General features: G+C 44.1%; 1 protein-coding gene across 4 annotated transcripts in view; it reads right to left on the bottom strand.

Annotated features, from left to right (window-relative positions):
• Nucleotides 1-2,947: 2,947 nt before the first annotated feature.
• SYBU (syntabulin) overlaps nt 2,948-15,984 on the bottom strand; it is a 44,547-nt gene continuing 31,510 nt past the window's right edge. For 2 of the 4 annotated variants that reach the window (XM_081918812.1, XM_081918814.1), the window contains 4 exons: nt 15,232-15,334; nt 9,755-9,961; nt 5,776-5,925; nt 2,948-4,769 (listed from right to left, as the gene is read on the bottom strand). In XM_081918812.1, coding sequence (XP_081774938.1) covers nt 3,674-4,769; nt 5,776-5,925; nt 9,755-9,961; nt 15,232-15,334 — 1,556 coding nt within the window. In that variant the 3' untranslated portion in view covers nt 2,948-3,673. The remainder of the gene's footprint in view (nt 4,770-5,775; nt 5,926-9,754; nt 9,962-15,231; nt 15,335-15,984) is intronic. The other 2 variants (XM_081918813.1, XM_081918815.1) reach the window with 2 other exon arrangements.

The following is a 15,984-nucleotide window of genomic DNA, read 5'->3' as shown; positions in this document are numbered from 1 at the left end:
TTTAGTCATGCTTGCCACATGGCCCGGAAACCTGTGGACAAACGCCAGCTCACTCAGCCTTAAAGTGAGATGAGTGCCACACCCCATAGTCGCCTTTGACTGGTCTTAACCATCCAGTGGTCTTTTCCCTTTCCCTTTCCCAGCAGGATAGTCACCCACTACAAGAAATATGTAAGCATTTGTCAGTAATTAATGGGATTTAGTAGCAATTTTATTTGGATCACAGCAATTTTTTGAAAGAATCCTTTTTTCATTTCTATTACAGCAACACCTAAAAATATGCATTTAATCAGTCTATCCCCCAGTTAATTTGCCCTCAGATTTAAATTGGTTCCCAAATCTTTAGTTATCTACCAACTAAATAGGTTATATCTTACAGCCCCAATACATAATTTTCCCAAAAGAGTGAATTGATTTCAGTTGTAAATAGTCTATAGACTTGGGTCCCTGAATAATATCTTGGCCAATATAATGATTATTGTTTTTTGTTGTCCTGGTGGTTATATTACTTGGGTAATTAAACTCTGGGTTTTGTACATGAAGGATGTGTATGAATATTTGCTGAATATAAAATAATCAAAACCAGTGGAATTTGTTTCTTACATGCTTTAAGGGAATGTTGTTTGGCTACACTCTCTACTTGACCCACTCAGTCTCTTAGAAAAGAAAAAATGAAGTTTTATAAAAGTGGCTTTTGTGGGAAGATGTGGAGAGGCAGACGTTGCCCTTTAATAAGAAAGCACATCTTCAGTGCATTGGTCTGAACGAGATATTCCTTTTCACAGTCCCACCTAGTTAGTCATACATATTATTGTTTTACTGTGGTTTTCTTTTGCCTTTGTGAATTGTCCAGAAACTTCCTCTTATGAGGACAGCTATATAAAGTAAATGAATTCAACAGTGTGACTAGAACCCCACAAACCTGCTCTCTCTGCCACAGTCATTGTAAGCAGAACTGGGCAAGGAATTTCCCCTGTGGTTTTAACAGGATTTTATTAGGCTAGCCAGAACCAGGGTGGTGGTTACAGGGCAAGGATGGGGAAATGAGCAGACAGCAACTTAAGATTGCGAAGTGGTCCTCATGCTCACTGATTACCTTTCCCTGAACCCCAGATCCCGTTTGCTCCAGTAGGACTCATTTTCAGTATCCTGAGTCTTAACTAAGGGCAGTGTATGACACCAGCAGGAAAGTTCAATTCAGTGCATACGTGTATTTACCCTTTGTGCGAAAGATCATCCTATATTTCCCACTTCATATCCATGTTTAAAACAAACCGGTTTCCTGCCCTTAGATCAGCTGCGAAACTCCTTGCATCTCTGTAGACAACTCACAAGCTTCCCAGGCCTAATTTACCTGAAGGTGGTAAAGACGAGGGCGGGTGCTGAGTGCAGTAAGTGGTAATTAACAAGGTCTTCTTTGGTCACGATAGGAACTGTAACTGCACTGTACAGTGATACCTCTGGTTACATACTTGATTCGTTCTGGAGGTCCGTTCTTAAGCTGAAACTGTTCTTAACCTGAAGCATCACTTTCGCTAATGGGGTCTCCTGTTGCTGATGTGCTGCCGGAGCACGATTTCTGTTCTCATCCTGAAGCAAGGTTCTTAATCCGAGGTACTATTTCTGAGTTAGCGGAGTCTGTAACCTGAAGCATATGTAACCCAAGGTACCACTGTATGCTGCTTTGCTTCAAGATGAGCAAAAGCAATAACATTGGCAAGTGCCTAAACTATGGCTGTGGAGTCTGTGGACCTCCAGATGTTGGGTGTCACCTTCTTTCCCTGACCACTAACCAGATGTGAGGGATCTGGCCCTCCAGATGTTGCTGAACTATAAATCTCACCATCCCTGGATCCTTCAGATTTCAATAGCTAATGGCCAATTGCAAATACCCCCTTTTGAGAGAAGGACTGTAGTCAGGCAGCTGCAGGCAATCTTGGAGGACACCCCAAGGATTATTTAGATCCATCCCAATCTGGGTCTAGTCCTGGCCACGGAGCTAAGTTGCCCTTTGTTGCCTTGATGGAGAGCAGGATACGGGGAGTGTGACTGGCTCCTGCTTATTGATCTTGATCACTTGATACCACCAGCAGGGAACTGGAATTTGGGGAGGTGGGGTATTGTATTATTACACTGATTCCAATCCTACCTTCAGGACCAAGTCGGACAGTAGCATTGGTAGAGTGCCTTTCGGCCCCCTGACCGCTATGTTATGGGGTGCTGCAGAGGACTATCTTATCTCCAGCACTATTTCATATCTACATGAAGCTGTTCATTAGGCGTTTCAGAGCAAGGTGCTGATCACACTCAATTCTATTTCTCCATAATATCTGAATCGGAAGAAGCCGTGTTCAGGAGGTTACTATTAATATTTAAAGCCCTTAACAACTTAGAACCAGTTTACCTACAATACCTTACCCAACGTGTGCCCACTTGACTGCATCAACCAGCCGAACTGAGACTACTACAGGTGCCATGTAATGCCCGTTTTGCATTTGTAAGAACCTGAATGTTTAGTGTTGCATCCTGACTATTGAGATCACTGCTCTTTCCGGCACCTGCTAAAAACCAACTCTTTAGACAAGCCTACACAGGTGCTTAGGAAGTTGGGGTAATTTTAATCTGTTTTAGTATTTTTACTTTTGTGTGTTTTAAAGTACAGTTGTACATTTTTCTTGGTTTTCTTGTTTTATCCTCTCGAGGGGTCCCCCCCCCCGTATTCAAGTGGTGTATAAATTTCATGACACAAACCAACAGTGGGAGGGCCTAAGGTCACCATATCTTCCATTGAGCATGACAGCCGGTGCTGCTGGGAATTGCAGTCCAGCCACATCTCGTGGCCCTCAGCCACTGGCTACACATTGTGTAATCCCTACTTGTTTTCTAACCGAGGCGAGCACCCAGATCTCTCGCAGTCATCCACGCCCAGCTAAATCAAAGAGACCAGTTCAGTTTCAACATGCTTTACTTATAGCTTGTGATTATAAAGCATTCTTCTTCTTTTTCCTTAAAAGATTATTTAACAAGAAAAAAAAAATAAGTTAGTACACATACATTTAAAATATTCCTTCATACACTTGTGTGACAACAGTACGTTCCGAGTAAGACTTCATTTAAGACTTTGAACAGACTTCATAAAATATATTCACAATCATATTTATAAACGTGGTTAATAACAAGATTCAAGACTCCCCACCCACCCACCCATCTGCAATAACATTTCCCCCTCTCTTTTTAATTTTTGGTTTACGGTCCCCTTGTACACAGGATCAGTGGAATGCAGGGGGCAATTACATAATTAAAGCACCACGAAGAAGCACAGACAGACAATACATGCGAGGCTTATGTAAGCTGCCTTTGTAAGAGTGTACTTTCCCCTCCCATCTGAAAACAATTTGGTATCACAATCCACACATCCGACGACAGAACGAGAAGTGCTTAGCATGCTTCTTTTAAAAAATAAAAATGCACTTGCGTTTACATTTAGCAGCAGAAAGTCTCTGTGCCACCTTCTTCTTCTTCAGTTTCAAACAATGAACATGTTCTGAACTAAATATAGTGCAAATCAAACATTTAGGAGCAGGACGGACAGAACCCAACATTATATTCACGCAACCAGAACCACACCCACCAGAACTCAGCCTCTTGGCACAACTGTACAGGAGAATTCCCTCTAGGGTCGGACGCTGACGGGTACGTGGCGGAGAGAATTCAAGGCAACCAGGCAGCATCCTCGAAGCAATGCTCCGAAATTGTAGACAGGGTTAGTCCCTCCTCGCTGTGTACTGAACATCCACATTACCGTTGGCAGGATGGGAGCGGCTACGGCCAAAGCATCGACGAAGAAGCTGCTGCTCCAGTATCTTTTCACAACGCTCCTCTCAGACAACTTCGTGACATTCCCAAAGCCTTCGGCGTGATAGTCTGTGAAGTCCAGTTCCTTCATGACTCTGTTTTCGTAATACCTAGAATCCACAGCATCGTGTGCCGACTCCAGCGGGGATAAAAGGATAGCGGAATTCGGATCGCATGGAGTCAAGTCCACGAGCAAGTCTGTGATGCTTTCGAGACCAGATCCATCGGATTCTTTCGAAGCTGAAGAAGGGCTGATGGGGCGTCCCTCGTGCGCCTTGAATATGTTCTGAATCAGCTGCTCCATGCTTGAGCTGTACAGCAACACATCAGCCTGAACTGCCTGCTCCATTGCCAAACTATGGCTGTGGCTGTCATCTTCTTCTTTGGCGTTTGTGAGGTTTTTAACGAGATCCAAATGGTTTAAGGGGGAAGGTGTAAAGAGTTCGAGTGTGGCGTCCATCGCTGTCTCTTCAAATACATCGTTCCCATTGGCCACGTCGTCACTAAGCAATACGCCGCTATCTGCCATATCCTCCACAGAGTGGTCTTCCATGAGCATGCTGTCAGCCATTTTGGAGTAGGCCGCACTCGGAGTCAAAGACTTATCAGGTGACCCACACACATAATCTAGGCTGTGATCCTCGTGACAAGAGCCGTTCTGTGCCATTTCCATGCTCTGGAGCAAGGTCTCCAGCTTTTTGTTCTGGATGTTGATGTCCGCAAAATACTTCTGAATCCCTTTGTCTTTCTCAGCCAAGCTGTTCTTCATGGTTTCGATAACCTGCTTGAGTTGTTTGATCTCCTTCCTTGCTTCCTTCAAGGCAAGCTGGGCTTCCACCCGATGACACTCTTCTTCAATCCAGTCTTCCCTCATGCGGGCAAGTTGAGATTTGAGTTCCTTGATTTCTGTTTCTCTGAATGGAAGGCAAAACAAAACAAGGCATCATTTCCTGTGAGGAGAACCTGCCCTTTTGAGGTTACCAAGCTAGGAGGGAAAAGATATGGTGAACAAGATGCATGAAGGGAGGTAGACGTTTTCTGCTTGAATCAGACATGGTCAGCTCATAGACATGGTTAACTCCTCTGGATACTGTTGGACTACAAGTCCCATCATCTCTGACAATCATGGTGAGAGCACACCATGTTACCTACTCCTGTGGTAGAGTAAAGAGATACCCATATATCAAGAAATTGGCTTTTATAACAAAACTATTATATAAACCAGGGGTCAGCAAACCCTTTCAGCAGGGGGCCAGTCCACTGTCCCTCAGACCTTGTGGGGGGCTGGACTATATTTTGAAGGGGGGAAAATGAACGAATTCCTACGCCCCACAAATAACCCAGAGATACATTTTAAATAAAAGAACACATTCTTTTATGTAAAAACACGCTGATTCCTGGACCATCTGCGGGCTGGATTTAGAAGACAATTGGGCTGGATCCGGCCCCTGGGCCTTAGTTTGCCTACCCATGATATAAACTGTTTCTTGGGCCATTGATTGTCCTCATGTTTAAGCAAGAACGTTATGGATGAAACCCAATGTGGTGTGAATGAAAGTCCCCTTCAGTTCCAACCCCCGCAATCTCCTGCCCCCTTCTTTCAAATCAGTTCTGGAGGGTTTCTCCAAGTCTCTGGGGCAGATTGGAGGGGGTAAAATCCATCTTGCATCAGCCCCCAGCCAGCATGGCCAATGATCCAGGAAGATGGGAGCAATGTTTTGAAGGCCATCCATGCATTCACCCAGGGTAGCCAATGTGATGGAATAAGAAGAGTTGTAGTCCAACAGTATCTGCAGGGAACCACGTTGGCTACCCCAGCACTAAAGCCACTTAATGTACATGTTAAGTGAGCTTCACTGGGAAGGGCATCTGAAATCAGGGTGCCATCACTGAAAAGGCCCTATTAGTAGAAACTCTTACCTTTCTTGCAGTCTGCTCTCAGATTCCTTCAGTTTTGTTTTCAGGTGCCTCACTGTAACCTCCTTTTGCTGTAGAGGGGTCAGATACTGCTCTGGGCTAGGTGGTTTGATGCCGTGGTTCTCTCCACAAGAGGTGTATCTTGCCGGCCGCCTACAACAGAAAAATGTTGTTGTGCCTGCAAATTTTAGGTTTACATTCTGCTTAAGGCAAGAACCGGTGATTTAGGTTGCAATTCTGTACAGACTTACCTGGGAGTAAGTTGCACTGAAATGGTTGTTCCCTTTTTGAAGCTGTTTTAAATTGCTGAGGTGAAATAATTGTCATTACTGATTTACAATCTTTTTTTCATAATGTGGTATGGCTCCTCTATTGTATTTTTGTGATTGCAAGTTGTTTTAAACTGCTTTTAATTTTGTGTTTTAATATTCAACCCACCCTGGGACCTTACGGTGAAGTGAGGTTATAATAAACAACAACGAACTTAATAATGATGATGTCACTATTTATTGGTGTGGTCAAGTTATTTTTTAAAGGTTGCTTATGTCTGATGTTGGCCACCTTGGGCTTATTGAGGAAAGGTGGAATATAAAAGTATAAACTAACTCATAATAAACAGTGCTACATCATGACATGTGGGAGACTACCCTTGGAAGCGCCAGTTGTGCAAATTGCTGAGGCTAAACTGTTGATGGGGACAGATGCCATCAACAAATATTTCAGCTGCTTACAGCTTCCCATGTGTTACTGGGCCAGCTTTAAGGTTCTGAAAATTCAAGGTTAATCCCAAGGTTCAGGGATGATGGGGGCTGCAGTTCAACACCTAGAGGGCAACATCCACGATATGGGTGCCATCACCAAAAAGGCCCTCCTACCTAAAAGGCCCTAGTAAGGCCTCTGTACTTCATCCCAAACCAAATTGGGACAATCCTGGTTAACCTTGGATTCGGGTGCATAGGACTGAGGCGGCCCCAGATCTACTTGGAACAGATCAAGTCCATCAGAACGATTCAGGGCTCTCAAAGCAAGGGACAGTCTGGCAGTGAGAAGAGGGGGGAGACTGAGACATGCAGGCAGTCTGCGTCTATCTCCCTGCCTCGGACCATATATTTCATCAGGATATAAAACCCCAGGATTAAGCATATGGACCGGGGGGGGGGGGGGAGAGAGAAAAGGGGACCCACATTTCCTCTCCCTCCGCCTGACTGCATGTTTAACTAGGGTTTAAAACTCCACTTTTAAACATATGGCTAGGAGGGTGGGGAAGAAGGAAAGGCACATGTGTTAAATGATAGTAATTGAGTCAACCACCAGTCTGACACTGGAGGCAGACTGTTGACAGAATGCACCTTTTTCTGGCTGCCTGTATCGCAGTCAGACATTGTCTCATCCACCATTCCAGTAAGTAAACGACAAAGCAACAAAAACTGCCTACAAATGATTTCAGAAATATCAGGAAGAATCCACAACTGTGATGCTGTTGGAACGCTTTTGGCGGGGGTGAGAACCTGTTGGCATGCATGTGCTAATTAGTTTTCAGCACCTTCTAGAGATGTAGTTAAGTGTTTTCCAATAAAGTGGGCTGCTTTTCTCCATTTTCCCTGGAGCATCTTCCAGCAGGCTCCCTACATCGCTGCCTGCAACTGCAGTACCCAAACTGACTCCCCACCTGTAATGTAACCTGTGGTGTAGTGAAGTAGGGACAGGCCAGGACAAAGCACCACCAGCACTTATTTCATAGATCAGCTGGGGGGTGGGGCGGAGAGAAGGAAAGGCACATGTGTTAAATGATAGTAATTGATATTTGCCAGTGTTAAATGATAGCAATTGCTATTTGCCAGTCCTCTGCAGGCCAGACAAATAGGCTTTTCTCAGAGAGAAACCTGCCCATCATGCTAAGCATGCATAGCCGAGGTCTGCTTCTATTTTGAAAAACTCTCAAGTCCCTTTATTATCACCAGATATAAAGAGCAAGCTTCTGACTCCCCCCCCCCCCCGCCGAACTCTTAATCAGCCTGGATGTTCAGCAAAGCCAAGAGCAGCGGATGAGGGAAAATGGCTTCGTTTTGAAGCCATAACGTCTGCATTGGCCACAACTTTATTTTTGTTGCCAGGTCTCAGAAGGAGTGGCTCTGGGGGCATAGCTCTGGGGGTTGTCAGGAAGAGGGCCTGCACTTCAGAATTCACCACCGCACCATTGCATGTCAACAATGTAGTTATACACCAACGTGGAAACCATAGTACAGTCTTCTGGTTGCTCACTGTCATGAAAGAAGGAGTGAAAACATTTGCACGCTTGGTGAGCAGCACATGCACTGCCAGGTGAGCAAATGATGCCTTTTGTTTTAACCCAGAAGGACCTTGGGAGTTTGATTGGCCAATGGCACAAGGAGAACTGTAACCATGGCTGCGACCCTCACATTAGGTACACAGGAGCTGCCATATGCTTGGTTAGACCATTGGTCCATCCAGCTCATACTCTTCTAGTGTCCCTGTTTTCCATGCACAGCTTCAGAACTGCGAAAGCCATCCTGGCTTCTGCTTTGATCCCAGAATGTCTCTATTCCCTTCACCAGTGGGCTCAGGGAGGAGGATGAGCTGGCGCTTGTCTTGAGTGACAGGCTGCGAGGGTGCATCCTGTTGCCTTTCCATGGCCACCACAGCTGGCCTCCTCCCTTGGGCAGCTCGTAGCAGCTGCTGGGGGGCAGGCAGAGAGCAGGGCTACCCTGGGCAGGAAGAAAGAGTGAGCAGAGTGCAAGGAGTCTTGGCCCTTTTAATTAAAAAATACTTTGTGCGCCCACATTGAATCTTGCCTGTTTCTAAAATCTAAAGGTAAAGGTAGAGGGAGCCCTGACCATTAGGTCCAGTCGTGGCCGACTCTGGGGTTGCAGCGCTCACCTCACTTTATTGGCTGAGGGAGCCGACGTACAGCTTCCGGGTCATGTGGCCAGCATGACTAAGCCGCTTCTGGCAAACCAGAGCAGCGCACGGAAACGCCGTTTACCTTCCCGCCGGAGTGGTACCTATTTATCTACTTGCCCTTTGACATGCTTTCAAGCTGCTAGGTTGGCAGGAGCAGGGACCGAGCAACGGGAGCTCACCCTGTCATGGGGATTCGAACCGCCAACTTCTGATCAGCAAGTCCTAGGCTCTGTGGCTTAACCCACAGCGCCACCCGTGTCCCTTCTAAAATCTAAAATCTACCAAGGAATAAAACAAAATTGGGATTAAGAGGTTTTTCAGGACAGTGGAGGGTGTGTGTGGTGTGTCCCATTGGTGGGGACACAGCAGGGGGGGGACAAAAAATGGGAGGTCGAGGAGGTTCAGTGGTGAGGGAGTGAGAAATGACTGGCAGAAGCTCTCCAGGCAGGGCACATTCCAGGCCCTTCCTGGAGCTTCCAGGGATCAAATATGAGACCTAGTGCATGCAAAACAGGCATTCCACCACTGAGCTATGCCCTTCCTGGACATCGTATTTCCTGGAGCATACTTAAGTGCTCTAGATGGAGCAGATAGCAAGCAACACCCATCTGCCTCTAGTAAAGACATCAAGTGAAGAAGTGGCCACACAAAGGTCAGGAGGGTCACACATCAAAGGACACCACACGATGCGACAACACCAGAGGCTCTTTTTGCAGCAGCTGCAGGTCAAGGCAATGGCAAGCAGGGTTAAATTCTATACTATCCGTTATTGTAGACTGTCGAGTTAGCAAGGAATACGCAGCCTTTTGCTAAGCTTCTTCCCTCGGAGGGAAATTAATTGGTTTGGCGGGTGCGCTGATGGTGTCGTCACTGCCACCACACCTGTTCAAATGCCTAAAGGATGTCACTGAAACGCCTAGAGAATTTACGAGCCTGATGTACCATGTAACGAAGAAAACCTTCAGTTACAATTGGAGATTCTGATGACAGCTGTGAACGGAGGGGGGCTTAGGTGATTGGCAGGGCAGAGAGAGGAAAAAGCTGCGAGAAGCTCACTTGCCTCAAAATGGGGCTGTTATCATTTCCCTTGTATGAGCCTGAATTGCTGCTGCTGGCCGAAGAAGCCTCATAATTCGGGTGGGTGCTAATGGGACTCAACTGATTTTTGCACAGCATTGACAGGAAGTCCTTTTCGCGGGACGTGGTAGGAGGGCTAGATCCAGACTTGTAAGACACGGCTCCGTTATTCCGTCCGTGGGGACCCCGGCTGGAGTAGACAGCAAAAACAATGTGTTATAGGGCACGAGGGAAATATACATCAGAGTTACAATCAGCCAGTTGCATTAATCTGTTTAAGAGCCTCTTGGTTGGTGGAAAAAGGTATCCCAAATTAATTGGGCAGGGCATCCATTTTTTAAATGTTGCTTTAAAAAATAAAAATAATTAAAATTGCATGTACAGTGGTACCTCAGGTTAAGAACTTAATTCATTCTGGAGGTCTGTTCTTAACCTGAAACTGTTCTTAACCTGAGGTACCACTTTAGGTAATGGGGCCTCCCGCTGCTGCTGCGCTGCCACGCGATTTCTGTTCTCATCCTGAAGCAAAGTTCTTAACCCGAAGTACTATTTCTGGATTAGTGGAATCTGTAACCTGAAGCGTCTGTAACCTGAAGCATCTGTAACCCAAGGTACAGCTGTAGTTGTCACCACTTTCAAAGAGGTATCCTTCCACTCTACATAAGAGGGAAAGTTCATTTAAAGGCAGTGATTTTTGGGGCACACGAGCATCTTCCAAAACAGAGGTGGAGAACCTTTATGGCTCCAGATGTTGTAGAACTCAAGCTCGCACTATCCCTGACTACTGGCCATGCTGGCTGGTGATTATGAGAGTCCAACAACATTTGAAGCGTCCAACCTAACAGCAATGACTAGAATGCTCCTTTCTTCACAGCTATTGTTTTTATTCATTTGCAAACCTATGCAGATTTAATCACCTGATTGACCGGCTAAACCTCACGCAATGAATCAGCTTCAGATTTCTTTAACTGGGTGGTAGCTCTAATATGTATTAGATACTAATAGTGCACGTTTACTAAAAATAGATATATGCACATGCATGCTCTCCCATTTCTGTGATGCAATAGCCACTGGAGATGTGATCGCCGCTGTATTGATGTCAAACCATAATTACAACTGCAATCCCATGCACATCTACTTTGGAGTAAGCTCCACTGAACTCCACTGGGCTTATGTCTGGGTAGACATATATAGGATGGCACAGTAAATTTCAGGCAAAGGGCTCATTATGATAGATTCAGTCAATCTGAATTTAACACCTCTGATTAAAGCAGCCTTTAGCTGCCTCTTAACTAGTTTTAGTCCTATAAAGACCTGCAATTGCTATAGTTGTCACCAGGAAACTCAGGAGACAAGTTCAATAAATCTACTGCTGGAGAAATAAAAGTATTATTACTGTCCATGGAAGTAATTCAAAGGCTAAAGAAAGAGAAAATAGATGTCTTAGATATATTTGACTTTACTTTTCATCTTCAGGCTTTTACCATGATGTTGTAAAATTGCTACTGTCCCAAACCTATTTACCCTGTTTAGATGCTTATCTTTCTATACGCATCACCCTAATTTAAATGCTTTTTAAAACAACAACTTTTCTATCTACACATTGTAAATATTGCAAAATGAAGCTGGAAAATAAGAGGGCATAGCATCTGAAAAACTCACTTTCTAGGAGAACATACTGTAAAAGCCATGTTTATTGTTTTACTTTCTAAGAACTTTCCACTCCTTTTTTATTATTATTTAAGAGAGATAGCAAAATTCAAAGGATCTTCACCACTGCATCTGCTGACATGGGATCTACCCAATGTGTGGGGGGGGGAGGGGGGAATACAAATTAGGTTAATAGTATAAATGGAAATTAGCAGCACGGGAAGTCTCTAAAGCAGGCTCTGTCAAACCTGTTGTTCACCTCCTACTGGACGTAAAACAAACAAGCAACCCCAAAACCGTTTCTTTTAAAAAGATCAAAGACGGCAACAGCTGAGAGCAGAAGGGGGGAAAGCCAGAGGAAGCGCAGGAGATACACCGCAAATCACGAGGCAGAAAGCTCTGAATTTAGAAAGCGTTTGAACTGGTTTTCCTTCTCTCTTTGCATGGAACACTTTATACAGACCAGATGGCGGAATGAGTTGTGCTGCAGCAAGGCAGCATCCCAAGGTTGTGGTTGGGTTAGCTCCACTCTGATTTGCCTATGTGGACACAATGGAAAGCTGTCGTGGACGCTAGACAGCTGTACTGGACTGATACGCTGAGCAAATCTCTCACAACTGCACCTTGCCCTTGCACAGGAACCAAAACCAAATAGTATATATATATTTTTAAAGACTCTAAAAATGTGGCAAGTGGAGGAAAACAGTAAAAGAGGAAGAAAAAAAACCTGTTTGCATTTTGCACACATGGCGCAGCAGAGATATTTTTGGCAAGCGTAATTTGCCTTGTTGGCTCAAAGGATGTATTTGAAAAGGATATTTTATGGAGCTTGAGCGAGGGGATTTTAAGGCTTGGCTCTGTGGCTTCCCCTCTTCACTTCCTTGCTCAAATAACTTTTTTTTCCTTTTTCTTTTTTAAAAGATCATTATAAATAGCTTTAACTCAAATATCCTAGGGTGCAATTCTTTTAGGAGAAACTGCATGAAGGTGACCAAGTTACTTGTGTGACTCAGGTTAATCCAGTTCCCAGTTCCAGCAAATTTGTTTCATTATGGTATCAAGCTTCTTTCAGTGGAGAATTTTGTTAGAAGGAGGGGAAAGTGGATTTTACTTTATTTTATTGTCTAAAAGAGGGGCATTTTCCAGGTATTAAGCTTTGCTAGTTTATGGCATTTTTATCCTGCCTCTCCTCTGAAGAGTTCAGGGCAATGCTCTTCTTTGCAAAATGTCCCCCACAAGCTGTCTCCCTCACACACAGTTCCAGGTATATTTAAATTATGGAGCTAGAAACCTGCAGGAGGAAGGAGGATAGCAGGGGTTGATTCTGAGTGGGATAAATGGCCAGTGGAAAAAGGATGGAGCATTTGCCAACCCACACTCAAAATCACAGCTTCCCAAAGTTGCTTCTCAAGTTAAAAACTAAATAAACCCTCAGCGAGCCTCAAGGGAGTTCAGAAACTTTCACTTTGATTTTAAATTAATTGCAGCTTGCAGCATCACCCAAACTCTGGCCTGTGAATAATCTTAACTATAGTTAGTGGAAATGAGCCAACTTCAGACCATAGTCTATGAAGTCCACTTGTTTCAACTAACCATAGTCAAGGTGAACCACATTCCAGGTGGATCTTAGGCAAGTCAATCGAAAAATTGATTTTTTTGGGGGGGGTTGCATTTTTGTAAAAAAAAAAATGCTCAATGACTTTCGGGGTGTCCTGGTTTTTACTTTTTGAAATATGGCATCCCTAGAAATGTGGAAGACTTGGTGGGGCTTGTTTTCATAGCTGTAAGCAAGGATAGCAGCTTGTATGTTTTGAGCATATGGGAGAGATGATGTTCGTTGCATTGCCAGGGCAGAGCAAATTGTTCTCAGGAGCTCCTGTGATTAACCAGGAATGATTTATTAATTATAGAATGTTCTGTAATGAACTAGAAAAAGTCATATTCTCCACAGCTTTGCCATAGTGGGGGTATATATAAAAACACACCATACGTACATGCTTTTAAGAAAGAGTTAGTTGCTAGTTGTATTGATATATTGTCCAAAACTGGTTGGAAGTTCATATAATGATATCAGTTTCATAGTTTTTGACCTGGCAATATATTGCGAATCATGATGTGTGTTAGGGCTGGGTGATATATCATCTAAAACCAGTTTCAAGTCCATATCATGATATTGGTTTCACCATTTTTGACTTGGCAATATATTGTGAATGTGCTATGCAAAAATCACAATGTGGGGAAAAAACTGCAGCCAGCCAATGCCTCTACATTGCTCCATCCTTATTATAGACATTGTAATATATCAGTATATTGCAATGTTTAGCTGGTGATATATCACAAAGTTGAAAATCAGATCTCACCCAACCCTACATACTAGATCATGATCTCATGATACACACATGGAGACTGTGCACTGCAAAATGTAGTAAATTGCCCTAAGTGAAGTCTGCCATAAAGCAGTACTGCTGCAAAAGAAACTGCAGTGCCCATCCACTCTGTTGCTACTGTTTTTCCAAATCTTGTATCTTCTCGTTTAAGTTTGAACTCCCTCCTCCAATGCCCTCCGGGGCCTTTGCATCCCTACCTAGGACCTTACTTCTTTGTTCTCCTAGTCCTCCTCTAGCCCTTTCCAGATGGCCTGACCCTCTGACTCTGCCAGAATCTCTTCTCCCTGCTCTGTGACATAAGGCAAGTTCAGCCAATCATCAGAGGCTCCCATAGCCTTTAGTATGCAACAACAGAGGTATTACACCAGTGTCACAACTTTTCAACTGACTGCAAAGCCCATGCTGCACTGGCAAAACATTACTGCCAAAAATGTGTGCTGACCAGAGAGGATGAAGGTTAATTGCTTTGACAGGGTACAGTTAAGGGACTATACGTCCAGCTGCTTCCCCAATTTTGAATCCTAATTGTGTTTTTCTTATCTGCTTTGCTGGCTTGCAAAATGGAATGTGCTGAATACTGAGGAACAGCCTCTTTTGTGGCATACTTAAAACATTGAGATCAGGTATGGGGAACCTGGAATCCTCAAACTCCCATCATTCCCGACCATTGGCCCATTCTGGATGGAGCGCATAACTCTAGAGTTAAAGTTCCACAACACCTAGATAGTTGCCTATCCCTCATGTAGAGATTTGCCTGGCTGCCTCCTTATTGTCTTTTAGACAGAAGCAGAAAACAATTCTATCCAACCAAATATGATGCTAAGTTCCACTGCTGTTTTTAAATGACTTCTGCCTTTTATGATTTGCCATTAAATTTAGAGGTATCTTTTCTCCTCATCCCTGTCCTTTAGCCAGTTCTCTGCAGCTGAGCAACATTCAACAGGTGTTGAACCCCCACATTTTATGATTGATGTAAACAGATTTTATCTTGTTTGTAGCTTTGCTGTGCACTGCTTAGACACGATGGTATTAAGCCAGGCATGTCCAAAGTCCATTTCGGGGGCCTAATCCAGCCCCTGTGGCAGTCTATCTCCTGGGGTAAAATCCTAAAAAAAGCTCAACAACTTTGGTTGGCCCTCACGCATGTTCATTTCATCAAATCTGGCCCTCTTTGAAAAAAGTTTGGGCACCCCTGGAAGCAATATCTCTGCATTAGATATCAGCCCTCACCTAGATGTCAGATTCTGGTTTGTACCACAAAACGCATTTGCAACAACATGAGGAGACAGAAATGAATTGAGGGAAGGCTCCTGGTCAACCTCCACCTCCAACTTCTATCCTCCACACCCAAACCAAAACAAGCCGATCTTCAACAGAAGCAACATTCACAGGCTGGGAGTTGGGCAAAGATGCTGTTGCGTACTTGCGAGAAAAAGATGACCTCTTGCTTCCAGCAGCAGACATGTGGACTTCAGGAGCTGAGATGCTGCCTGTACTGCTTGAGGAGCTAAAATCAGCTTCGCTTCCTGGAAAAGGAAAGGGAAGAGTAAATGTCTGATGGAAACCGTAGCTCAAGGATTGATGTGGTGAATCACTGCCATCCTTCCTTGCCTCTCCCACTGGAATTTGGAAACCAAGCCTGCAGTTTTGCAAAATGTTAAGGGTGGATCCGTTTCAGCTTCTTCACATTTCCTCAAAGAAAAAGGATGCAAACGTTATTCTGGATTTTTTTTAAAAAAGCTTGGCTTTTACAATATAGACATTTTGAAACAGCCGAGATCTACTTTTCCACCAGGTCTACAATAAGTATAGGCTGACTATAGCATTCATTTCCTTTATTATTTGAAGTTTACCACTTCTCCAAAAAAAAAAAAGTCCACAGTGGTTTACAAACACAAGCTTAAAACACATAAGACCAATAAGAAACAAAAGCACACAAGAAGAAATATCAAAATTCATCTTCCAAGGCAGGATGAGGGCCTTTTACCATCTGAGGCCTGCACACCAACTAGAGCTTTGGTAAACCTTGTTAGATTACTGAAGAGCAATGTACATGGGGGCTGCCTCTGAAGACTGTTCAGAAACTGTGACTAACTCAAAATACAGCTGCATATTTCTGGGCACTTGGTGGAACACCTCTCACTGGTTCTAAACGATCTTCCCTTACTGGCCCATG

This window comes from Podarcis melisellensis (assembly GCF_964234715.1).
Source record: "Podarcis melisellensis genome assembly, chromosome: 7".
Lineage (NCBI taxonomy): Eukaryota > Metazoa > Chordata > Lepidosauria > Squamata > Lacertidae > Podarcis > Podarcis melisellensis.
The sequence above is the reverse complement of the archived record's forward strand: the minus strand, read 5'-3'. Positions and strand labels throughout refer to the sequence as shown.